This window comes from Coenobita brevimanus, chromosome 62, assembly GCF_032717465.1.
Source record: "Coenobita brevimanus isolate Jiangsu-jjx chromosome 62, ASM3271746v2, whole genome shotgun sequence".
In the NCBI taxonomy this organism is placed as follows: Eukaryota; Metazoa; Arthropoda; class Malacostraca; order Decapoda; family Coenobitidae; genus Coenobita; species Coenobita brevimanus.
The window spans coordinates 35,563,081-35,590,030 of record NC_137015.1 but is presented as its reverse complement, the minus strand read 5'-3'; the positions used below and the strand labels follow the sequence as shown (position 1 = coordinate 35,590,030).

The 26,950-nt window shown below is 40.6% G+C and overlaps 1 protein-coding gene across 1 annotated transcript in view; it reads right to left on the bottom strand.

The window, feature by feature from the left end:
- Nucleotides 1–10,381: 10,381 nt before the first annotated feature.
- Nf1 (neurofibromin 1) overlaps nucleotides 10,382–26,950 on the bottom strand; it is a 509,668-nt gene continuing 493,099 nt past the window's right edge. Inside the window, exon 56 of the mRNA XM_080275751.1 lies at nucleotides 10,382–10,524. Coding sequence (XP_080131877.1) covers nucleotides 10,382–10,524 — 143 coding nt within the window. The remainder of the gene's footprint in view (nucleotides 10,525–26,950) is intronic.

The following is a 26,950-nucleotide window of genomic DNA, read 5'->3' as shown; positions in this document are numbered from 1 at the left end:
GTATGTGGGTGCTCACACCCAGGTAAGAGTGAATGGAGATTTGAGTGATGAGTTTTCAGCCACCACTCTCCTCATCTCGCTATATAAGGCATCCCTTACTACTTGGTTTTCCAGCTTCCATATTTTCCTCCTAGGTACATAAGTCTTCATTTTCATCACTCATTCTTTAAGCACCATATCACAAATCAATAGTTTGTGCTGCTGCACACACCCCTCACTTCCTATAACTTTAACATCCCTCACTAACCTCCTATCAGTCCTCCTAACACAGAAAATAATCTATCTGACTGCTATTTTCCCCAGACTCATAAGTAATTAGCCTACTCTCTCTTTTCCTAAAATATGTGTTACACACAATCATGTCCGTTGCCTCCCCAAACTCGAGCATCCTTTCCCCTTCCGCATTCCTTATACCATACGCACATCCCCCATATGGAATATGTTATGAATGTTATGAGAGTAAGTGACAGGATACTGCTAGTGAAAATTGTTCGGTAGAAAGATAACTGCAATTATATATATATATATATATATGTATCCATCCATCATCTAATCCTACATTGCCCCATGAGGAGCATAGGAGCCCGGGGCTAGGAAAGTTGGTCCTGGTATTTAAGATGAGAGTGACCAGCCTCCCTCATCCCTGAGTGGCATTACGTGAGCAATAAACCCCAACCATCCCTTGGATATAAACCTTCACCGGCTCAAGCCAATTGGAGCACCTTTATTACCCACTAAACCACCAGGAGCCAAAATTTGGTTATATGGTTACCACCCAGCATAGTAAATGGTTTCCTGGTGTACAGGAAACCATTTGGGTTGTCACTCAGTGTAGTGTCATCCACAGGCAGAAGGATGAGGAAAGAATGAAGGAAAGAAAGACACAAGATGGAGTGTAAAGTCACCAGCAGGCAGAAGAAAGAGGAAAGAATGATGGAAAGAAAGACAGAAGAGGATGGATGGAAAGAAGGATGGAGGAGAGGAAAGGGCAGACACCCGAGAGCAGCACTACATCAAGTGAGTGGATGGTGAGCATCCCCACCTACCACACAATATATATATATATATATATATATATATATATATATATATATATAACGTTCTCCCTACGTGTCAAGTGGGGTTGGTGGAGGATTAGTGCCCCTCCCTGTAAAACATTTTAACTCTAAGCCCTTGGCCACCCCGTTTGGGATACATGGCGTCTGGCAATTTTTTATATATATATATATATATATATATTGGTGGTAGATGGTGGCGACCATCATCCACTCACTTGATGTAGTGCTGCCTACTTCTTCCTTAGCCTTTATCATTCTATTTCTGTGACTGCCCTCCTCTCTTCCTATATCTCCCATCTTTCCTGTCACTTCTTATTGCTCTTCTTTCCTTTACAGGTGGCTTTACATTGAGTGACAAGTCAAATGGTTTCCTGTAAGCCAAGAAACCATTTACAATGCTGGGTGGTAACCATATAACCAACCCATACGTGCTCCTTACGTGTCAATAAGTGGGTTGGTGGAGGGTTAGTGTCCCTCCCCGTAAAACCAATAACTCAAAGTCAAGTGGCCACCCCTTATGGGATTATGGCGTCTGGCAATATATATATATATATATATATATATATATATAATATCTACAGAAATGAAAATTGGAGATGTAAGGGGAATGGCAGAGGTCAAAAGGCAAGAGAGACACATGAGAGAACTGTGATAAAAGCAATATATATTCTGTAATGAAATGGATGAAGACAGTAAAGACAAGAGACACCAGTGGCAGACACATGATAGGCTGAGGGTGTACTAAAGAGAAGATGGTCATAAGGGACATACGAGAAGCAAGCAATGAAAAACTGATAAACAAGAGAATGAAGGGAAAGGAAGAAAATATAGGAGGCAATTAATGAGAAAAGTTAGGGAAAAAGAAAATACAGGCTGTCCCCAATTCATGAAGATAACTGGTTCTTAAAGGTCTTTCGTAAGTCCGTCTCATACACTTTCTCTCTCTCTCTCTCTCCAACCCAACCCTACTCCCATAATTACTGAGGGGAACAAGTCAAGAGTGAGAGCAGTGGAAATGAGTTACTAAAGAGGAGCATATGAAGTGACATGGAGGGACAGGTTGATGAATGAAGAAGTGAAGGAACATTGTGGGGTGGATGTGGATGTGGTTGAGAAGATAAAGAGAAATACACTGAGGTGGTTTGGACATGTGGAGAGAATGGAGAATGAAAGACTTGACTAAGAGGGTGTATGTAGGTGAGGTGGAGGGAGGGAGAGGGAGAAGTAGACCGAGGATGAGGTGGAGGGATGGAGTTGAGAGGTATATGTGGGAGGGTGGAGTGAGTTGGGGGAGGGTAGTCAAATGGTGGGTGACAGAGCGACTTGGAGGCATTTTGTCTGCGGCCACCCTTTGCCGGATTAGGGCGTCGGACTATAGATTGATAGATAGATAGACAAAGGTCTTTCCCTCTACCCCATTGCCTTTCTACTCCATACCTACTTATGTGCTATCCTCTCACTCTCTCTCACCCAGATTAAAGTCCATTACGATACTGTCTGCACTCCACTTATCCCCTACCCTTCCCTGAATTGCAATTATCACCTCACCTCCTTGTCAATGTCTTCACCTGATCCCATCCTTCCTTGCTATGACTGACCCACCACACACACAGACATACACACAGACAACTTTTTTTGTATCTGTGGGTTTTTCGTAAGTCAATCCTTCGCAAATAGGGGTCTGACTGTATTGATCTGTACTTGTACGGATGATTATGTTTTTTTTTTTTTTTTTTTTTTTTTTTTTTTTTTAACAGGACTAGAAAAGAATCATTTCAGACAACCCTTACTGGTTCTAAGACCAAACATAGTTTAATCAAACAATGTTACACTACAATGTTTTCTTCAGCAACTTACAGAAACTCTTATTGTGATTAAGATAATACTGTCCTTGCTATGGAAAAAAATTTATATAAATTATACAGCGAGTGCTCGCATAATGCGGGAATACTGCATCCTTAAGCTCCCGCTTTATCAGGGTTTCATGGTACCTAAGCCAGCCCCAAGTTCATCTAATTTTCAGTTGTTTTTATTTTTCCAGGACATTTACCTACCTAATAAAGACTTCACTATATACATACACTGGAGGATTCCTCACCTTGAATGGAAGAGGTTGTTGGTTTGCTAAGGGGAAGTGGAGTGGGGTTCCGAGGCAGGGCAGGACTCCTACTAGTCACAAAGATCACAGAGAGCACATGTGCAGCCAGAGTGTGAGGAGAGGGTCAGCTCAACCGAGGAAGGAAAGCAGACACGTGAAAACCATATGTCATAGGCTCAAGCAACCCGAACTATGACTATCATTGACCGAATTGTGTCTGTTCCCACTGCGTTATGACCCTAGTTTGCCGTGTTATGACTGTTTGATCCATAATCTGGGGACTCTGGCAGTGTTATGTCCATTATCGCTGTGTAGTATGTTGTTTAAAATATAAGCAGCTTCCTCTGCCCGCGTAATGTCCATCATTTTCATGCTGTGACTAAATTCAGACAAAATTTTGCCTCCCGCATTGAGAGGTTTGCGTTATACGATCACACGTTCTGTAAGCGCTGACTGTATCAGTATATTTATTTATCTAAATATCTATGTCAAGTGGGGTTGGTGAAGGATTAATGCCCCTCCCCGTAAAACAATTAACTCTAAGCCCTTGGCCACCCCGTTTGGGATTTATGGAGTCTGGCAATGAATGAATGATGAATCTATCTAATCTATCTATCTACCTACCTATCTCTATGTATATCAATATCTATCTATTTATATATATATATATATATATATATATAAAACCCCTTGGGGTAGAGGGTTTTTCAAAAATACTCCCCCAGTATCCCTGCTTGTCGTATGAGGTGACTAAAAGGGTTGGCAGAGGGTTAGTGCCCCTCCCCGGAAAACAGCTAACTAAAAAGACGAACAAGAAGCCTCGGACATGGACTGACCAAATGATGACGTCCCAAGGAATGGATCGCAATGTGGAAGGTAAGGGGTGCAAATGATGAGGTGAGAGAGAGATTGTTCAGGTGCTTGAGGGTGAGAAAGTGGATGTGTGTGGAGTAACTGAAATTAAATAGAGAGGAAAGAGTGTGAGAGAATGGGAGTATGAATGGGGAGTATGTGCAGGAGTAGGTGAGAATGAGAGGGCAAAAGAAGGAGTGTGTATTGTGAGTAAAACATGGAAGAAGAACATAAGAGAGTATGGATCAGCTGGCTCAAGGATTGTATGGGAAAGATTGAAAGTTGGAATACAAACGTGGACAACTGTGCACATGTATGCACCAACGCAAGATCGTGCAAGCAGAGTGAGAGAAGAGTTCTAGACAAATGTGGAAGTGTGCATGGAAACGTTTGGAAGGAATGAGAGTGTTTTTGATTGGTGATATGCATGATAAAGCAGGGAATGTGAAGGTGGATGGAATAGTTGGTGAGTGGGGTGTGCCTGCTGAGATAGATGAGAATGGCAGTGCGTTAGTGGACATTTGTGCCGGGAGGGGGTTGGTGATAGCCAATGCCCTCTTCAGGCACAAACTAATCTACAGGTATACATGGTGAGTGATGAGAAGGGTGGTTGGTGAACTGAATGAAAGGAAGGCAATGATTGCTTATGTGTGTGTGGATGAAAGGATGTGAAAATGTGTAATGGATGTAAGAGCTTATAGAGGTTGGGGGAGTGGGCTTTCTGACCGCTACTTGGTGGTGGCCAGAATCAAGATCCAAGTAAGATGGAGAAATAGAACAAGGGAAGGGCGGGAGGAAAGAGTAGTTGCAAGGAGAGTGGAAACATTACAAGAGGATGAGAAAAAGGCAGAATATGAGACAGAAGTGGAGGAATGATTGGGTAAATATGAACTGGAGCAGATGGGGGACTTTTGTTTTTTTCTTTTCTTTATGTGACTGACTCTGGGCATAGGCTTCACAGCCTGCTTTCAAGGCTCAGTAGTCCTCCTATGTACCATACACCTCTACATGTCACCACTTCGGCGCTAACATCCACCGTCCATATTGAATACATGCTAGGGCTGTCTCATACAGGACTGGTGTATTGGTATTAGCGGGGGTATTTTTACGACATGCCGGTGGTTCTTCTGGTAGATCAGTAATGTCTGATATTTATGAAATTCAAATCCTTAAACTGTTCCCTGCCCCAGCAGGATTTGAACCCGGGTCCGTTAGGACTGCAAGCCACCTCTCTACTAACTGAGCCACTGTGTGTGCAAGATATTCACAGAAGAAATATGTGCAGCATGTGATGTGGTGTGTGGGGTGAAGAGAAGACGGAAGGGGGCGCAAGGAGCAGCATGGTGGAATGAAGAGGTGAGACAGGCTGTGGCACAAAAGAAGAAAGCATACAATGAATGGATGAGAAATAGGGGCGTGGAAGAAGTTGAGAGGTGGAAGAGAGAGTTATATGTAGAAAGGAAGAGAGAGGAAAAAATTAGTAGGAGTGAGTAAGAAGAGAGTGAATGAGGAATTTGGAAGGAATTTGAGTGTAAAGTGGAGGGAATGTAAGAAAATGTTCTCGAAAGAGGTGACGAGAGTACGACAGGGCGGCAGTGTAGTAGGGGGAGTGATATATAAAAATGGTAGATTACTAGTGGAGAAGGGAGAAAAAGGGAGCAGATGGAGAGAACAATTTAAGGAACTGTTGAACATAGAGAATGGAAGTAATGCGAGTATTAGTGGCTGGGGAATGGCTGGGAGAAGGAGGGAGGTGACAAGAGAGGAAGAAATCAGTAGGATAGAAGTTGTGGAAGCAACGAAGAAAGTTAAATTGAGGAAAGCCCCAGGAATTGATGGAGTGTGTGGTGAAATGCTGAAGCATGGGGGAGAGACAGTAGTAGAATAGATGTGGAAGATGTGCAGATTGGCCTGGGAGGAAGGTAGAGTCCTGGAGGATTGGAAGTCAGGTATAATTATTCCCTTGTACAAAGCAAAAAGGGAAAAAGAAGCATGTGATAATTACAGGGGCATTTGTCTTCTTAGTGTAATAGGAGAAGTGTATGGTAGGATACTTACTGACAGAGTAAGGGAAATAACAGAGGAATTAGTTGGAGAAGAACAGGGAGGCTTTAGGAAGGGAAGGGGTTGTGTAGATCAGATATTTATTCTTAGATCTTTAGTGGAAAAGTTTCTAGAGAAGGGAAAGAAGTTGTATGCAGTCTTCATGGATATGGAGAAAGCATATGACAGGGTGGATAGACAAGGATTATGGAAAGTATTAAGAATATATAGAGTAGATGAGAAGTTGTTGAATGCTGTGAAGAGTATGTATGATGGTGCTATGGCTTAATGCATGTGGATGGTGAACTGAGTGAGTTTTTCTATTTGAAGGTTGGGTTGAAACAAGGATGTGTCATGTCTCCATGGTTGTTCAATCTGTTCATGGATGGGGTAATAAAAGAGATCCAAGGCAGGGCAGTGGATGCTGGAGTGGCCCTAGTGAGAGAGGGCAGTGGCTGGAAACTCCTTGTACTGTTGTCTGCAGATGATACGGTGTTGTTAAGTGAAGACGAAGGGGAGCTGCAAGGTTTGGTAGATGAGTTTGGGAGAGTGTGTAAGAAACAGAATCTAAAGGTGAATGTGGGGAAGAGTAAAGCGATGGTCTTTGAGAGAGGTGAAGTTAGTGAATGTACAGTGAGGTTGGATGGTGGGGACATGGAAAATGTGAGTACGTTTAAGTACTTGGGTAGTGTGATGAGTAAGGATGGAAGTTTGGAGGGTGAAGTGCTTGAAAGGGTACAACAAGGAAGAAAGGTTGCTGGTTCCTTGAAGGCAGTGATATGAAACAGGGAAGAAGTGAACATGGAATTTAAAAAGTTACTACATGGCAGGACTGTGACACCAACTCTAACGTATGGAAGTGAAGCCTGGATGTTGTTGGAAGGACACAAGTCAAGAGTGAGAGCAGTGGAAACAAGTTATTTGAGAGGAGCCTGTGGAGTCACATGGAGAGACAGGCTGACAAATAAGGATATAAAGCAGCGTTGTGGTGTGGATGTGGATGTGATAGGAAGCGTTAGGAGGAACACAATGAGGTGGTTTGGCCATGTGGAGAGGCTGGAGAGTGAGAGATTGACAAGGAGAATGTATGTGAGTGAGGTGGAAGGGGGGAGAGGGAGGGGGAGGCCGAGGATGAGATGTAGGGATGGAGTGGAGAGGTATATGAGGGAGGGGGGTGTGAGTTGGGAGCAGGGCAGTGAAATGGCGGGGGATAGGGCGATGTGGAGGCGATGTGTTTGTGGCCACCCCGTACGGGATTAAAGCGTCTGATAATAGACAGATATATAGATATATATATATATATATATATATATATATATATATATATATATATATATATATATATATACATATATATATATATATATATATATATATATATATATATATATATATATATATATACACACACATATATACAGGTATACCGCAGTTTAACGATGCAACTGGTTAGGTAAAAACCCATCGTTAGGTAGGGTATCATATATCGGGGTAGATTTAACACGTAAAGTAATGAGATGTGTTTTTCAGCCTTGGGTTTCTCCCCCAACCAAGTCCAAAACCCACCCAAATGAGCACCCAAACAAGTTTAAAGCCAATCTAAATGGCTTAACAGCTGTAAAAGAAGCTAACCTAGGCCTAACACCTGTAAATAACTCATTTAATCCAACAAAGAAAATCTGAAAATCATCAAATATAACTCTGGAAAAAATCAAGCTTAGTACACTGTACCCCAAAATGACAATGTTCACCCCACCTGCGGGTAAAACACATTAATCTAAGTCTAAAAACAGCTTATAAATCAACCTAAACACACAATCTTAGTGTAAACTATCATCAAAATCAATTTTTAAAAAATCAAAACCCATCATTAAACAGGGGTTTGGCCATCATTAGGTGGGGCATGGTGGTATTTCTACAACCATTGTTAAGCTGGGGTATTGCAACTAATGGTATTGTATATTGAGGTATACCTGTGTGCATATATATATATATATATATATATATATATATATATATATATATATATATATATATATACATATATATATATATATATATATATATATATATATATATATATATATGAAAAATGTGTATAATTTACGAACTGTCATTAGTTTTGGTGTGAAAGTGATACTAGCACAAAAAAAGATGAAACATACTGCATTACCTACAGATTAAAACATGGTCAAACATGTACAATATAAACTAAACGAGGGTGTTAAATCATTATATAAAAAAAGGAGGGGAAGGGGGGCAAACTGAGGTAAACTATAACTTATATTAACCAAGAAATAAGTTTACTGAATGGAAAATCATGAGTGTTTGCATTACTTCACCAGTTACCTCCTTCACCTCACCAGTGCACAACTGGACAAATATTTGGACCTTTTTCACCTTTCAAAAGGGAAATATTATTTTTTAAGTAACAATTTATATCACTATACTGTAGAGTGTGTGTGTGTGTGTGTGTGTGTGTGTGTGTGTGTGTGTGTGTGTGTGTGTGTGTGTGTGTGTGTGTGTGTGTGTGTGTGTGTGTGTGTGTGTGTTGATAATATGCAGGTAGACCAATTTAAAAAATTAATAGCAACAAAAGAAACTGGCCTATTCTTAACATATTTACCTTTATTTATGGATATAATACCAAAGAATAGTTTTCTAGGTATGAGAGCAGCAAAAACATAAACAGATGCAAAACATGACAAGACAAGGGATAGAACACAGAACATGGAACCAGAAGTTAAGTAATACATTCTTGTGCTGTTTGGTTTCTCTAGACATAAACAAACACACTAGTTACAACATATGGAAACAAAACCAAAGTGAAATATAAAACTTAATCATAATGATAAACAAGGCCAAGAATGAGCCTTGTGTTGACTGACGCGTTAACCCCCACAATCTGATGACATTTTTTTCTTCCTGGTACCTCCAAATGATTTTACCAAACTTCAGGTAGGATTCTTACAGTGGTGGGATTGATTACTACTACTATCTAACCCTTTTAATTTGAAAAGTATCTCCTATGCTGAATAAAATCAGCTTGTGGTAGCAAGAATATGATAAAAATACATTATCATATTGAAGGGGTTGTTATGACATCCGTGCCAATCACCCACGATTATGCTCCAGACGTCTTAGCTGCCAGTTACCCGGTAAACATTAAAAGCTTTATCATGCCACAAGTTATCTTGGCCAATAGCTTTATAATCACTATATAATCTCTCAACAGTAACATGTGTACTCATACACACACACAAAGTAACACACATGAACTGGCAGTCATACATATACATATTCACACAAGTTATGATATAAAACTTCACTATCTGACAAAAAAATAGAATACTGATTGTTGTGGTGCTGCAACTGATTACAGGGTGGTGGAGGGAAGCAATGCTGCCACCTCACACCACCACAACAACTAACAGGTCACATGTAGTTACATCTCAAAAGTAGGCTCATAGTTTCCTTAGCTGCAAGCATTATGTACAGAACTTGCGTACCCAGTACACAGACGCAACCCTTCCTCCACCTGGAGAAAGATATCCATCACAATGAACCCACTAGCCTCCCTTTTTCTAACACTTTCTCTCTCCTACACCAACTTCTAACACCTCACAAGTCCAGAGGCTCATCACACACTTAAAGTAACTTACATTAACTAGACTTACTTATTATCTAGTATACCTTTGGCCATGAATGAAGAAATTACAATATCACAATATCCCTAGCCGGGGTTGGGTCATGTGGGCCTCAGCTCCCTGGCCACACCACCCTCCCATCCACCTTAATGCAACGACACCCTACCTTTACACCTCACAACCCCTAATCCACTTCCCCACACAAACAGTGATGAGCAATATAGCGGAGTTTCAGTCTAGCCCAGAGCTCTACCTGGATGCTGCCTTATATAGCTGGATGAAACAGCTGCCACCACTTGCATATTCTACATCAGTCAGCCTCAATAAATCACCAAGTAACAATCCCTATATACATCACCTCCTGAAAACTCCTTCTGTACAGTTAATACAGTCTCATACTTTACATCTCTGACAACATATTAATAAACCAATATACTGTACACAGTTTAACTCCAAAACATTTCCGTGGTCAATCTCCTTACTTTCCTTCCCTACCCACAGCAGCAGCATTGCCTCAGCTAGCCTTGTGCTCCTAAGGTCTATTTACAACAGTATCTCCGCAGTAGGACTTCACGCAGCGCCTGGGAGGAATGGAAGATCTCAGACGATTTTGGCCGATCAGCTGCTGCGGCTGCGGAGATGATGGCAGAGAGTGGAAGGGGCCTCCTCTCCCCCTCCCCGTGCTACTTACTCTTGTTGGCCAGCTTGCAACGGAAGGAGCGCTGCTTGGCAATCAGGTTGGGCAACCCGGGCTTGGGGCGCGACCCAGTGGGATGGTGGACAGGCAGGTTCTGTGCCAGCCCAGAGCCTTCACCTCCCTCCACTTCTGAGGGGCACATGACACACAAAGAGAAACAGCAAGTCAGTAAAACAAACTTACAGTACCATATGTCATCATCATCATCATAATAATTTCCAAAATAATAATGAAAATTAATAAGTGTGTCACACAACCTCACAAGGCATAAACTAATCCTTGCACAAAATTAATGTCCTAGTGTTAAGCCAAACAATTCTACTTGTACTGTCTGAAACAGGAAGATTCAGTTCCCCTCTCCCTCTGCAAATAAATATGTGATATATCTATATCTATATCTATCTATCTACCTTAGCTCTCTCTCTCTCTCTCTCTCTCACTCTAATTTCTAGAGAAGGGAGAAAAGTTGAAAGCTGTATGCAGTCTCCATGGATTTGGAGAAAGCATATGGCAAAGTGGACAGACAAGGAGTAAATGGGAAGCTACTGAATGCTGTGCAGAGTATGTATGTGGGTGCTAAGGCTGCAGGGCATGTGGAAGGTGAACTGAGTGAATTTTTCTATTTGAATGTTGGACTGAAACAAGGTTCCATGTTTCCATGGTCGTTCAATCTGTATATGGATGGAGTTATAAAAGAGATACAAGGCAGGGCAGAGGATGTAGGAGTGGCCCTAATGAGAGAGTGCAGCATTTGAACACTTCCTGTTTTGCTGTTTGCAGATAATACTGTATTGTTAAGTGAAGACGAAGGGGAAATGCAAAGCCTGGTGAATTAAGTTTGGGGGGATGTGTAAGAAACAGAATCTAAAGGTGAATGGAGGGAAGAGTGAAGTTGTGGTTTTCGAAAGAAATGAAGTCACTGAATGCACAGTTCGGACAGATGGTGAGGAAATGGTAAATGTGAGTGCATTTAACTACTTGGGTACTGTGATGAGTAAGGATGGAAGTGTAGAGGTTTAAGCACTTCAAAAGGTACAACAGGGATGAAAGGTTGTTGGTTCTTTGAAGGCAGTGATAGGAAATAGGGAAATGAGCATGGAAGTATTAAAAAAAAAAAAAAAAAAAATCGTTGCATGACTGTATTCTGATACCAACTCAAATGTATGGATGCGAAGTTTGGACCTTGTTGGAAGGACACAAGTCAAGAGTTACAGCAGTGGAAATGAATTACCTGAGAGGAGCATGAGGAGTTACATGAAGAGACAGACTGACAAATGAGGAAGTGCAGGAGTATTGTGGAGTGGATGTTAATGTGACAGTGAGCATTAGGAGATATACATTGAGGCAGTTTGGCCAAATGGAGAGGATGGACAGAGAGAGAGAGAGAGAGAGAGAGAGAGAGAGACTAATGAGGAAAGTGTATGTGAGTGAAGTGGAGGGGGAGACAAATGATGAGATGGAGGGTTAGAGTGGAGAGGTAGATGAGAGAGAGAGAGAGAGAGAGAGAGAGAGAGAGAGAGAGAGGAGAGAGAGAGAGAGAGAGGTGAGCTGGGGGGAGGGCAGCAAAATGGCAGGGGACAGGGCGACATGGAGACGATTTGTTTGTGGCCACCCCTTTTCTTTTTCTTTTCTTTTTTCTTTCTTTTTGCAAGGAAGAAGGAACCAAAGGCCATGAGCCTGCAAACTGTTCCTTCCAAGTAAAAAACAAAAACAATACAAAAGAGAGCCAAATTCAAGACCAAATCATTTCAAGATGCCTGGACACACTGCATTTGAAAGAATGAAGATCATAAGAAGCAGGAAATACAGACAGAGGGAGACAGTTCCAGTGCTGACCTGTTGCATAAATGAAGGACTGGGAGTAATGGTTAACTCTTGCATTAGAGAGTTGGACAGAAAAGGAATGAGAGTTTGTTGCCAGAAGGGTGCTACGCGCCCGTCGTAGAGGTGGAGGGATGCAAGCAGACAGTTCAGAGGAGCAGTGACCATTCAAGTAGCGACAGAAAAGAGATAAAGATGCAACAATGCGGCAAAGAGACAGTGGTTAAAGGGAGCCAGTAAGAGGAGAAGAGTTAATGACACAAAATGCCTCTGACTCCACCCTACTGAGAAGGACTGTATGTGGGGAGCCTCCCCACACACGAGAGTTGTACTTTACACAGGCAAAAAAACCCCGTGTATAAAGTCAACAACTGTGCAGGGGTAAAGAAGGTCAGAGTCCAATTGGCACACCTAATCTCTTGGACGCAGATTTTACAAGAGATGTAATATGATCTTTCTAAGAGAAGTCCCGAGTGAATGAAACCCCAAGCATGTTCAAGGATGATGCAGGACTGAGCTGGATATTATTAAACATTAGTGGGTACTCCTGTGGAAGATTTTGTCAGGTTGATAGGTGTCAAAATTGAGTCTTCGATGTATTAAAAACAACAAGATTATTTTTACCCCAGTCAGAGACATGAACCAAGTCAGACATTAGGTGTGCCATAGCCTCATCCCTTGTTTGTTGAAGTAACTGCTCAGATAGACGTTGCGGGAACCGAATAGAAAATTGAAGGGTGGAATCATCAGCGTACAAATGGATTGGGTTAGACGTACAGCTTAGAAGGTAATTGATGAATAAAAGGAAGAGAACTGGTGATAGGACGAAGCCCTGAGGAACACCACTGTTGACAGTTCTAGGAGTAGAATGATGGCCGTCTACAACAGTGGCTACAGAACGACCAGAAATGAAGCTATAAATGAAGGCACAGATAGAAGGAAACCGAAAGAGAGCAGTTTGAAAATAAAGATTTATGCCAGACTCAACTGAAAGCTTTGAGATGTCCAGTGCAATGGCAAAGCTTCACCAAAGTCCCGAAAGGAGGATGACCAGGAGTCTGAAAGGTAGGCGAGAAGAGCGCCAGTAGAGCGTCCCTGACGGAACCCGTACTGACAATCAGAAAGAGAGTTGTAATGGGAAAGATGCTTTAAAATTTTCTTGTTAAGAACAGACTTGAAAACTTTTCAGACATGGGATGTTAAAGCAATTGGACGATAGTTAGAGGGTTGGGAATGGTCACCCTTCTTTGGGACTGGCTGAATGAGAGCAAACTTCCAGAAAGAAGGAAAAGTTCAAGTTGATAGACAAAGGCGAAAGAGTTTACCTAGGCAGGGTGTTAGAACAGAAGCGCAGGTCTTGAGGACAACAGGAAGGACTCCATCAGGCCCATATGCCATGTTAGTATCGAGGCTAGTAATGGCAAAAAATACATCAGTTGAACAAATTTTAATGTTAGCCATGAGGAAGTCAGGGGGGAGGGAAGTGATGGAGGAACAGCACCGGAATCGTCTAAGGTGGAACTAGAGGAGAAAGTCTGAGTGAAGAGATCTGCTTTATCAGTAAAAGAAATAGCTACAGAGCCATCAGAGTAGAAAAGAGGAGGGAAGGATGATGAGGTAAAGTCGTTAGAAAGATTTTTGGCAAGGTCCCAGAAGAAACGGGAAGAATTCAAGTCGAAGAATTGAGAGCATTTAGTACGGATGAAATTATTTTTGGCAGAGCGAAGAACGGACCTAGCACGATTCCGGGCAGAAACCAAAAAGATGTGATTCAGGGGTGGGTTGGCTCTGGTACCTTTTATAGGCCCTCTCCTTGTTGTGGACAGCATTAGAACAAATGTGATTAAACCAAAGCTTTCTTGAATTAATCAAAGGATATGAGAAGGGAATGTATGCTTCCATGCCCATGAGAATAACCACCGAAATGTACAAGGCACACTCAGATGGCTCCCAGCCATGGAAGCAATAATAATCATTCCAAAGAAAATAAAAGAAGTACTGCCTGAGGGCCTCCCAATCTGCAGCTCCAAAGTGCCACAACTGATGTTTCTTTGGAAGGTCCACAGGCTGTACAGGAGAGATAGGACAGGTTAAGGTAATAAGGTTGTGACTGGAGGAGCCAAACGGAGAGGAAAGATTAACAGTGTGAGTAGTGTAAGGTGATGGCTATAAGTAGATTGATAAACATACAGATAAAGATTATTATTATAATTACAGTATAAGTGCCAAACTTAACCCTGACCTACATTTATTCCACCTGCTATTATTTACAGCAGACCCTTAATTTATGAAGCTAATGTATCCAGGCATTTCACAATGCAAATTGAAATACACAAATCATGCCACTAAAACCCATGTTATGCGACTAATTGGCATGGCAAAATTTCCAATTTTTTCCTCAAGTCCCCCTTTGACTGTCTTTGAAAAAATCCCACCCCCTCCTCTTAATCATACCTAACATTAATTGAACCCCCAGAAACATCGCTGCACATAAAAAAAGGTTAATCAGAGGATATACACCGGTAAATAAGTGCCACTATTCCATCGCAGCAGCTAGGTTAATCAGAGGATATACACCGGTAAATAAGTGCCACTATTCCATCGCAGCAGCAAAGGAAATCATGTTATTCTCCTATCCATCACCATCACCAGGTAAGTTTGAGTGTTTATGAAAGGGTTTCTTACTTAGCCCCTCAGCTGCATATGGCATTCCGGAAATGCTGATCAGTAGACTGTGTTGTACATTTTAGAAGTGCTGCATGAAATACTGTGAACTTTTCAGATATTTTTTGTGCCTACTGTATGCTTATGCCTGATGAGTGGGTCTCAAATAATCAGTGCAGAGTGTAAACTTTATCTGACTAAAATGTCTTCGTGTCTGGTTAGGTATAAGTAGGCCAAAGCACATGATGAAAACAATTTTTTTTACCAGTCTTCCCACATCACGGACATGGGAACTGTACAGGGACATCAAAGCCTAGGGATTGAAAAGATATTAAATTTTGACCATACATTGTGACCTGCACAATGGGGCGTGGAAGAAGTTGAGAGGCGGAAGAGAGAGTTATATGTAGAAAGAGAGAGGTGAAAAGATTAGTAAGGGAGAATAAGAAGAGAGCGGATGAGGAATTGGAAGGAACTTGAGTGTAAAGTGGAGGGACTGTAAGAAAATGTTCTGGAAAGAGGTGAAAAGAGTAAGACAGGGTGGAAGTGAAGTTAGCAGGGGAGTGAAAGATAAAAATGGTAGATTACTAGTGGAGATGGGAGAAAAAGTGAGCAGATGGCGAGAACAATTTAAGGAATTGTTGAACATAGAGGATGGAAGTAATGCAAGTATAAGTGACTGGGGAATGGCTGGGAGAAGGAGGGAGGTGAGAAGACAGGAAGAAATCAGTAGGACAGAAGTTGTGGAAGCAATGAAGAAAGTTAAATTGGGGAAAGACCCAGGAATTGATCGAGTGTGTGGTGAAATGCTGAAGCATGGGGGAGAGATAGTAGTAGAATGGATGTGGAAAATGTGCAGATTGGCCTGGGAGGAAGGTAGAGTCCCGGAGGACTGGAAGTCAGGTATAATTATTCCCTTGTAAAAAGGGCAAGGGGAAAAAGAAGTGTGTGGTAATCATAGGGGCATCTGTCTTCTTAGTATAATAGGAAAAGTGTATGGTAGGATACTTATTGACAGAGTTAGAGAAATTAGTTGGAGAAGAACAGGGAGGCTTTAGGAAGGGAAGAGGTTGTGTAGATCAGATATTCATTCTTAGATCTTTAGTGGAAAAGTTTCTAGAGAAGGGAAAGAAGTTGTATGAGGTTTTCATGGACTTGGAGAAAGCACATGACAGGGTGGATAGACAAGGATTGTGGAAAGTGTTAAGAATATATGGAGTAGATGGGAAGTTGTTGAATGCTGTGAAGAGTATGTATGATGGTGCTAAGGCTGCAGTGCATGTGGATGGTGAACTAAGTGAATTTTTCTCTTTGAAAGTTGGGTTGAAACAGGGATGTGTCATGTCTCCATGGTTGTTCAATCTGTACATGGATGGGGTAATAAAAGAGGTACAAGGTAGGGTAGTGGATGTTGGAGTGGCCCTGGTGAGAGAGGAGAGTGTTTGGAAACTCCCTGTACTGTTGTTTGCAGATGATACTGTGTTGTTGAGTGAAGACGAAGGGGAGCTGCAAGGCTTGGTGGATGAGTTTGGGAGAGTGTGTAAGAAATGGAATCTAAAGGTGAATGCAGGGAAGAGTAAAGTGATGGTCTTTGAGAGAGGCGAAGTCAGTGAATGTACAGCGAGGTTGGATGGTGAGGAATTGGAAAATGTGAGTACGTTTAAGTACTTGGGTAGTGTGATGAGTAAGGATGGAGGTTTGGAGGGTGAAGTGCTTGAAAGGGTACAGCAGGGAAGAAGGGTTGCTGGTTCTTTGAAAGCAGTGATAAAAAACAGGGAAGTGAGCATGGAAGTGAAGAAGTTACTACATGACAGGACTGTGATACCAACTCTAACGTATGGAAGTGAAGCTTGGACGTTGTTGGAAGGACACAAGTCAAGAGTGAGAGCAGTGGAAATGAGTTATTTAAGAGGAGCCTGTGGAGTCACATGGAGAGACAGGCTGACGAATGAGGATATAAAGGAGCATTGTGGTGTGGATGTGGATGTGATAGGATGCGTTATGAGGAACACACTGAGGTGGTTTGGCCATGTGGAGAGGATGGAGGGTGAAAGACTGACGAAGAGAGTGTATGTGAGTGAGGTGGAGGGAGGAAAGAGGGAGGGGGAGGCCGAGGATGAGATGGAGGGATGGGGTGGAGAGGTATATGAGAGAGAGGGGTGTGAGTTGGAAGCAGGGCAGTGAAATGGCTGGGGACAGGGCGAAGTGGAGGCGATTTGTTTGTGGCCACCCCAAACGGGATTGAGGCGTCTGGCAATAGACAGATAGATGATCTTTCATTAAGTTTAGTATTTGCCCCAAGTAATTGTACTCCTCGACTTCTTCATGAATTTCTTTGCTTATTCTGACAATACTCTTTGGTGTTAGTGAAATAAACATTAGTTTTACTCCAGTTCAATTTTAGCCCTACTTTGAGACTTTGTTCAAATCACTTAACATTTCTTGCAATGTCCCTGTTGCTTCTGAGATTAAGACAATGTCATCTTCAAATCTTAAATGTTTTAGCTGTTCTCCATCTATGTTCACTTCTTTGTTCTCCCAGTCTAGCTTTCTGAAAATACTTTCTAGGCAGGCTGTAAATAATTTGGGTGAAACTGTATCTCCCTGACGCACGCCCTTCTCAATTTTTATTTTTTCCGAGTCTTTGTGTAATTTTACTGTAGCAGCATGGGGGACAGATAGTAGTAGAATGGATGTAGACGATGTGCATGTTGGCCTGGGAGGAAGGTAAAGTCCTGGATTGTTGGAAATCAGGTATAATTATTCCCTTCTACAAAGGGCAAGGGGAAAAAAAAGTGTGTGGTAATTATAGGGGCATTTGTCTTCTTAGTGTAATAAGAAAAGTATACGGTAGGATACTTATTGACAGAGTTAGGGAAATAACAGAGGAATTAGTTGGAGAAGAACAGGGAAGCTTCAGGAAGGGAGGAGGTTGTGTAGATCAGATATTCATTCTTAGATCTTTAGTGGAAAAGTTTCTAGAGAAGGGAAAGAAGTTGTATGCGGCCTTCATGGATTTGGAGAAAGCATATGAATGGGTGGATAGACAAGGATTGTGGAACGTATTAAGAATATATGGAGGAGATGGGAAGTTGTTGAATGTTGTGAAGAGTATGTATGTTGGTGCTAAGGCTGCAGAGCGTGTGGATGGTGAACTGAGTGAGTTTATCTATTTAAAGGCTGGGTTGAAACAGGGATGTGTCATGTCTCCATGGTTGTTCAATCTGTACATGGATGGGGTTATAAAAGAGATAGAAGGTAGGGCAGTGGATCTTGTAGTGGCCCTAATGAGAGAGGGCAGTGTTTGGAAACTCCCTATACTGTTGTTTGCAGATGATACTGTGTTGTTAAGTGAAGACAAAGGGGAGCTGCAAAGTTTGGTGGATGAGTTTGGGGGAGTGTGTAAGAAATGGAATTTAAAGGTGATTGTAGGGAAGAGTAAAGTTATGGTCTCCGAGAGAGGTGAAGTCAGTAAATGTACAGTGAGGTTGGATGATGAGGAAATGGAAAATGTGATTATGTTTAACCCCTTAACCGCGGGGCGTCACTTTCGTGACGCTTGGGAGCAAGGGATCATACCGCGGGGCGTCGCTTTTGTGATTCTGTGTTATTTTGAATTCACCCGGGCTTTCAAGTGGGGGCTTGTATCATCTATCAGTACTGACAATGTCCAACACTAGTCAGCACTCCTAATCTCATCTGTACTCCCATCCATTGTTGACAATTTAGCCATTTCTCCCCGTTCTTGACTCCCCTCCCTACCCCCCCTCCATTACCCTATCCTCTCGCCTGCCCGGCCATGCTACACTAAGTAAATCTTCCCTGGAATTTTTCACTGATTTCATCCATTGAAATAAGCCCTATGTCGTATTCTTATACCAAATAATATATACAAGAAAGAAATCAGGTAAGTGAGAGTGCCATACACCTGGAATTGGCTAATTATCACCTGACAACACCTCACGTGCACTCGTTCGCTAATTTTCGCTGTTTTTTTCCCCTTGAAATATGCCGTATAATCTATTTTCGTAATAAATATACATGTAAGGAGAGAAGGGAGAAGCCTAAGTGATATTTACATTCACCTGGAACTACCTAATTTATAATGTATTGTCTAGATTTCCTGCCAATCATATCAGTGCTACACAAAGCTGTTTCAAGATTTAACATTGGTAGCTCTGATTACATATCTCCTAAGTAGGCCTCTAATCTATTTTCTTAATAAATATACACGTAAGGAGGGAAGGGAGCAGCCTAAATGATATTTACATTCACCTGGAACTACCAAATTTATAATGTATTGTCTAGATTTCCTGCCAATCATATCAGTGCTAGACTTAGCTGTTTCAAGAAGTAATATTGGTAACTCTGAATAACCCCTAAAGCAGGCCTCTAGGCTAGCTGGCCTGGCCCCTGCGTTATCAGTGTACTCTCATCTTCCGAAGTGAGAGGACGTATGTTTCATCTTGCTGACTTCAAGGCCTTTTTTCACCCCCATGCAAATGGCTCTGTGACCTTTACCCCCTACTAAACCTCGTGTAGAAAGAGGTAAAGGGCTGACAATTGATAAAAGAGTGACTACGATCTTTCTATTGAGTAAAACAGTGCAAGTGGAATTGTAAATAATGTGTAAATAATGTGTAAACAGCAAGTGAAAGTAATGAATGTAAATATACGTGAACAATGGAAAATAGTTTTATAAGTTATTTCAAGTGACAGTGCATAACACTGTAAATAAAATAGAAATGTAAATAACGTAAATAAAATAGAGAACGTAAATAGAAATGTAAATGAGTAGTATTATAAGAATACGAGTATATACCCTAGGAGTAATGAAAGTGAAAGTTTCACTCTAGCATGTCTGAATGCTATGAGTTATGAGAGTGAAGATGAAAGTGACATTCACTCTCAATGCCAGTATACAGGACGAGAAAGTGAATGCTACGTATTTTACTGAAAGAAATTGAATCCCTACAGTGACAATAAACTAATACTACTGAAGGAAACTTATGGATAAAGACTGTAGATATATATAAGTGTTATACAGTAATAGAAATATAAAGTGTGAGGGGTTTTATGAATAATAAATGACAGACTACCATGAGCGAACTAGTGCCAGTGCGACGATCAGACGCGCTCGTAATTTCCATTGCTTTCACAGTGTTTTTTTTTTGAGTATGGATCCCAAACTACTTGAAAATTGTAGAATAGTGTTTATAGTGTTTGTATCTGGCTGTGGTAATCATATTACGGGTTGTCGGGAAGTGTAAAGTGGAGACTTCGTTACCCTACTTCAGAGGTCTCCACAAGTCCTACGGTAACCGACGAAGGCTCAACAATCATTCCAGGAGAAAGCTGAAGGTATGTGCCATAAGCATATGTAATTTTATTATTCTAGGACTAATAACTGATTTTTGGCAAATATTTTTTGAGAGTCTGTCGGAGCCCAAATAACCCCGCGGCACACGCAAGTAATTGGTAAACAAGCCCGCGGTGTAGGGGTTAAGTACTTGGGTAGTGTGATGAGTGAGGATGGAAGTTTGGAGGGTGAAGTGCTTGAAAGAGTGCAACAAGGAAGAAAGGTTGCTGGTTCCTTGAGAGCATTGAAAAGAAACAGGGAAGTGAGCATGGAAGTGAAAAAGTTACTACATGACAATATTGTGATACCAACTCTGATGTATGGAAGTGAAGCTTGGATGTTGCTGGAGGGACACAAGTCAAGAGTGAGAGCAGTGGAAATGAGTTATTTGAGAGGAGCCTGTGGAGTCACATGGAGAGAGAGACTGACAAATGAAGATGTGAAGAAGCGTTGTGGTGTGGATATGGATGTGATAGAAAGCATAAGGAGAAACACACTGGGGTGGTTTGACTATGTTGAGAAGATGGAGAGTGAGAGACTGATGAGGAGAGTGAATGTGAGTGAGGTGGAGGGGGAGAGAGGGAGGGGAAGGCCAAGGATGAGATGAAGGGATGGAGTAGAGAGGTATATGAAAGAGGGTATATAGATAGATAGATATATATATATATATATATATATATATTTTACCTATTTACTTGAGCCATAAACAGGTCATTAACAACTTACTATCTCTATACTGAGATTTCTATCATCATATCACTGAGGTATAAATAACATGAGGAAATCAATGTGTAATATGCATAAAATGGCAAGGATGAGGTAGTAGTAAAGCTTTAAAGCCTAAGGGAATTATGTCCTTAATTCAGTGTACTGAGTTATTGCACTGAAAATACCTGTAACATTTTAAAAATGTTGAACTAATCAGGGTTAACTAATGTAGCATTCCGAAATGTACTGCTAGACTCAACCTATAGAACACCACACGACTAAACAGATCTTATTTACCAGGCTTTCACTTCTCTAAATTATGTATTACTTGTGCTTCATCAATCTCACTACCTGCACTTTGCATTTAATTGTTTTATGAGTTCAGTTCATGGTGAAAATGTATACCAATGACAATAAATCTACCACCATCACAGTAATCCTAACTCAAATCCTATGCTGTCAAAAACACTCAAATTCATAAGCAATTTTAAAATACTGATCTAAGATGCCCTAAGGAATCACCACAAAAGCCTCCCATTAAGTCTTATTATGATGGAACTGCAATCTCTTGGTCATAGGGGGTCTCTGGCATCTCTTCCTTAACACTCTTAGGCTGTTATGCCTCACTCTTGTCTGCATATTTTACTAGAGTTGTCCTAACCATGAAAAACAATTATCCATTTTTAATACTAATTCTGCATAAATAACAGCCAGCAAAATTAATGTGACATATCCTTTATCCTGGTAGAGAGCCTTCTTAGAGAGAATACAGCCCACAAAACTCACCTCAAGTACAGATGCATGCATGCAGAAACAGATTTACATAATAAACAAAAAAACTTGATAATGGCCACATGCAAAAACCACTGACATGAAAAACAAGCTGCAAAAGACATACAATACCATCAACAGAATGAAAAACATGCAAAATGTAAAACACAGTTCCACTGGGTAATAATATGGCACAGATCATGCTGTATTCTCAGCACCAGTCTCAAAATATTAATGGCCATTCTGTGTGTGTGTGTGTGTGTGTGTGTGTGTGTGTGTGTGTGTGTGTGTGTGTGTGTGTGTGTGTGTGTGTGTGTGTGTGTGTGTGTTTTTATGCGAGGAAGAAGGAACCAAAGGCCATGAGCCTGCAATAAGAGTTCCCTCCAAGAGAAAAACAAAATACAAGAGAGAGCCAAATTCAAGATCTATTCATTTCGAGATGCCTGGACACACTGCGTTTGAAAGACTGGAGATCATAGGCAGCAGTAAATACAGACAGAGGGAGACAGTTCCAGAGTTGACCTGTTGCATAAATGAAGGACTGGGAGTAACGGTTAACTCTTGCATTAGAGAGTTGGACAGAAAAGGGATGAGAGTTTGCTGCTAGACGGGTGCTACGCACCCGTCGTAGAGGTGGAGGAATGCATGCAGACAGTTCAGAGGAGCAGTGACTATTAAAGTAGCGATAGAAAAGAGATAAAGATGCAACAGTGTGGCGAAGCGACAGAGGTTGAAGGGAGTCATTAAGAGGATGAGAGTTAATGTGTGTGTGTGTGTGTGTGTGTGTGTGTGTGTGTGTGTGTGTGTGTGTGTGTGTGTGTGTGTGTGTGTGTGTGTGTGTGTGTGTGTGTGTGTGTGTGTGTGTACATACACAAATGAGTATCATAGAATGGCACATTGCAATTCACTGCTAATATCACAGTTCATACAGCTGCAGACTTCTTTTGCAAATAGTGACAAGATTATACAGTACAGTAGTCAGGATGCTTTACTGTAATGTGGCTTTGACTATTTTTTTCATACTGGCTTTATTCATGAAATATTTCAATTCAGTACTAAATATTCAGTACTCTGATACTCCTTCTCCACTGCTGTTAATCAACATTATGTTTTTTCTGTAAACATAAGCATATTTGCTACACTATCAAAATTACAATATTTACAGTAGCAGCCATGGTGAAGATGAATTTTTTATAAATGATCTGGTAAACAGTATGCATTATTATATTAACATTATTACTGTCAAGTACTGTATACTGATTTTACTCATTAACCAATCTGTAGGAACTATACAGTACAGTAAATTACCACAAATAAATGACGCAGCCTTGTGCCAGGCAATCACAACAGCAAGTTTGTTAGCTGAGACAGAGAGAGAGAGAGAGAGAGAGAGAGAGAGAGAGAGCGAGCATGAATTCCTGTTATGACTTGTTCTGTAATGAATTTACACTTGTTAAGTATGAATAGTAGTAATGAACACACACACACACACACACACACACACACACACACACACACACACACACACACACACACATATATATATAAATATACTGTCCATTCTGTGTGTGTGTGTATATATATATATATATATATATATATATATATATATATATATATACACACACAGTGTGGACAGTATATATATATATATATATATATATATATATATATATATATATATACCCACACAGTGTGGACAGTATATATATATATATATATATATATATATATATACATATCCAGTGTAAATATATATATGTATATATATATATATAAATCAATCAATCAATCAATCAATCATTTCCTGTGACACCCCACGGGATGCATAGGGCCTCGATGAACTCTCTCCACCAATATTTGTCTCTTGCCATCTCCTTCAGGTCCCACCAACACTCCTCTCCTGCTTCCTTTTTCATTGTCCTCAACCAGGTTTCCCTTGGCCTACCTCTACCTCTTCTTCCTCTAGCAGTCCACTCTGGCACATCCTGTATTAAACTACCTTCTTTTCTGTATATGTGCCCCAGCCACTTCCAACAAGACAAGTCTCACATATTCATTAACTGGTTCCACTCTCGTAATATCCCTTACTCTTGCATTTGTAACTCTGTCTTGCCACTTTACCCAAGAATCCTTCTCAGTATTTTATTCTCAAATCCTAATACTTTTTGATCTGTTGCAATTGTACTGTACCATGACTCATGCCCATAAATTAAAATTGGTCTAACCATGGACTTGTAAATTTTCACTTTAGTATGTACCGAAAGCATATTATTATTCCAAACAGATTTCAACATTCTAACAGCTCGCCAAGCCTGTCTAATCCTCTCCTCAATTTCATTGTTTGATGATCCATTAGATGATACAATTGTTCCCAGATATTTAAAGTTTTCTACATTCTTCACCACATTATTCCCAATTACACAATCGATTTGGTTCTCCATGTTCACATTAATAATTTCAGTCTTTCCACAATTTATTACCAATCCCACTTTTTCTCCTTCCTCCACCAGACAATCAAGCACCCATTGCATCTCATAAATACTTCCACAAATCAGGACAATATCATCAGCATAGTCCAAATCCATCAGCTTTTTTTTCCTTTCCAGTTAATTCCTGCACCTGTTCTCCTTACAACTTTTTTCATAACATAATCCATAACCAAAACAAACAACAATGGCGAAAGAACTCCTCCTTGAATCACTCCTGACCTAACTTGAAATGGATCACTCAAAGAACCTCCCACCATTACCTTACAAAAACTACCATCATGCAGGCTTCTAATAATATTTACAAACTTTTCTGGCATACCATAGAATTTCATAATTTTCAACATAGCTCCACGTGAAACACTATCAAACGCCTTTTCAAAATCCACAAAACACATACTAAGTAGCATTTTCATCTCATTAGCTTGTTGCATTAGATGCCTTACAATAAAAATCTGATCATTACAACCTCGACCCTTTCTAAATCCCGCTTGTTCTTCTCTTAAAATTTTATCAGTTACTGGCTCTATTCTGTTCAAGATTTTGGAAAAGACTTTTGCAACTACAGGTGTCAAAGTTATCCCCCTCCATTTGCCACACACACTTAAATCTCCCTTTTTTGGTATTTTTATAATCACTCTATTTTTCCACTCTTCTGGAATTCCACCATTATCCCATGCCACATTAAAAAATTTCAAAAGAGCATTCATCAACTCGTCATTTTCCACCTTAAGCATTTCAGGGAATATTCCATCCTCTCCTGGGGCCTTAAAATTCTTTAACTCCTTTATAGATTTTGCTACCTCTTCCAAAGTTATATCCCCTGTTTCTATCTGGAAATCTCTCTTGGCTGGCAAAATGTCCTCTTCAGCTGGGATTGGTCTATTTAGAACAGATTCAAAGTGCTCTTTCCACCTTCCTTTTATATTCAAATCTTTAGTCATCAAATTACCATTTCTATCTCGTACAGGTATTTCCTTCCTTCTCTTTTCAGTCCCAGTTAACTCCTTTATGGCCTGATACGCTGCTCTTGTGCTCTGACCGTCATTTTTACTTAATTTAATTTCTGTCTCTGTTGTCTTTTCATCATATAGCCTCCTCTTATCACGTCTAACGAGTCTTTTTACTTCTGAATGTAAACTCCAGTACTCTGCTCTAGGTACTTCAACTACCTGGCCATCAACATGTTGATCTTCACTTCTTAACTTAGCCTCTTTCCTTTTCTGAACTGCATTCCATGTTTCATCTGCCATCCACTTTTTCCTTCTCGCTTTTCCCTTTTTCTTAATAGTAACCTTAGCACTCTCATGCAAAACCTCTTTTACCTCTCTCCACATTTGTTTAATATCATTGTTTTCAGATTCCATCAAAGTCTGCAGGACTAGAAACCTGTTCCTACGTTCCCACCGAAACTTTTCCCTCGTGCTCTCATCACTTCTCAGCTCATCAAAATCATAACCATTACCTCCTGTACAATTACCATTAACGTTTCTCTTAAGTTTTATTTTAATCTTTGACACAACAAGTTGATGATCACTACCTATATCTGCCCCCCTCCTTACGCAAACATCTTGCAAATAACTCCTATGCCTTCTGCTAATAGCAATGTGGTCAATCTGGTTACAGTATTTACCACATGGTGAAATCCAAGTAGTCGTATGTATTTTTCTATGCTCAGAGATAGTTCCACCAATTATAAGGTCATTTGCCAAACAAAAGCTTCCAAAGCGCACCCCATTTTCGTTTCTTATACCAACACCCTCCTTACCTATACAATCTTCAAAGCCATCCCTACTACTGCCAACAATCGCATTAAAATCACCAAAGCAAACTAACACATCATGTCTTGCCACTCTATTCACAACATCCTGCAGCTTCTCATAAAAGTCATCCTTCATTTCATCAGCAGTCTCATTTGTCGGAGTGTACCCTACAACCATACTGATATTACCATGGTCAGATTTTAAACGAACATAAAGCAAGCGCTCATTAATTGGTTCAAACTCACATACTGCCTTACAAGCATCTCTACTCAGCAGTAGGCCTACTCCTTGGTAATGATTTCCATCACTCCTACCAGAAACCAACATAGTAATAGCATCTTCCGAATTCATTTTATCAACTCCAGGCAACCTCGTTTCTGTAAGAGCACAAATATCCATCTTGTATTCCTTGAACAATGAAATAAGTTCTTCCATTTTACCAGCCTGATTGAGAGTTCAAACATTCCAGTTTCCTATTCTTAAGGTTCTTTTTGGATGTATAAACTTATTTTTACACCGTGGGATTCCTAGCATCCCCTGCCCACTTAAGGGCTGCACGGAACTGAGGGCCATTGCTTCGTCACCAGAGTTCATGATGAATATATATATATATATATATATATATATATACTGTCCATACTGTGTGTGTGTGTATATACTGTATATATTTGTATATATATATATATATATATATATATATATATACTGTCCATACTGTGTGTGTATGTGTGTATATATATATATATATATATATATATATATATATATATATATATGAGGTGATGAGGATGTAGTGGTGCGAGAGTAAGAGTTGCTCACAATACTCACAGTGGCAGACTCTGAGCTTCAAGCCAGCCTTCAGAACCTCATCACTGCATCTGCGAACCAAACACACACACTGTTAGAGCCACACACGCTCACACATCCCACATCCCCCATCACACACCTCCCTGCCTCCTAAACATCACACCACACACAAG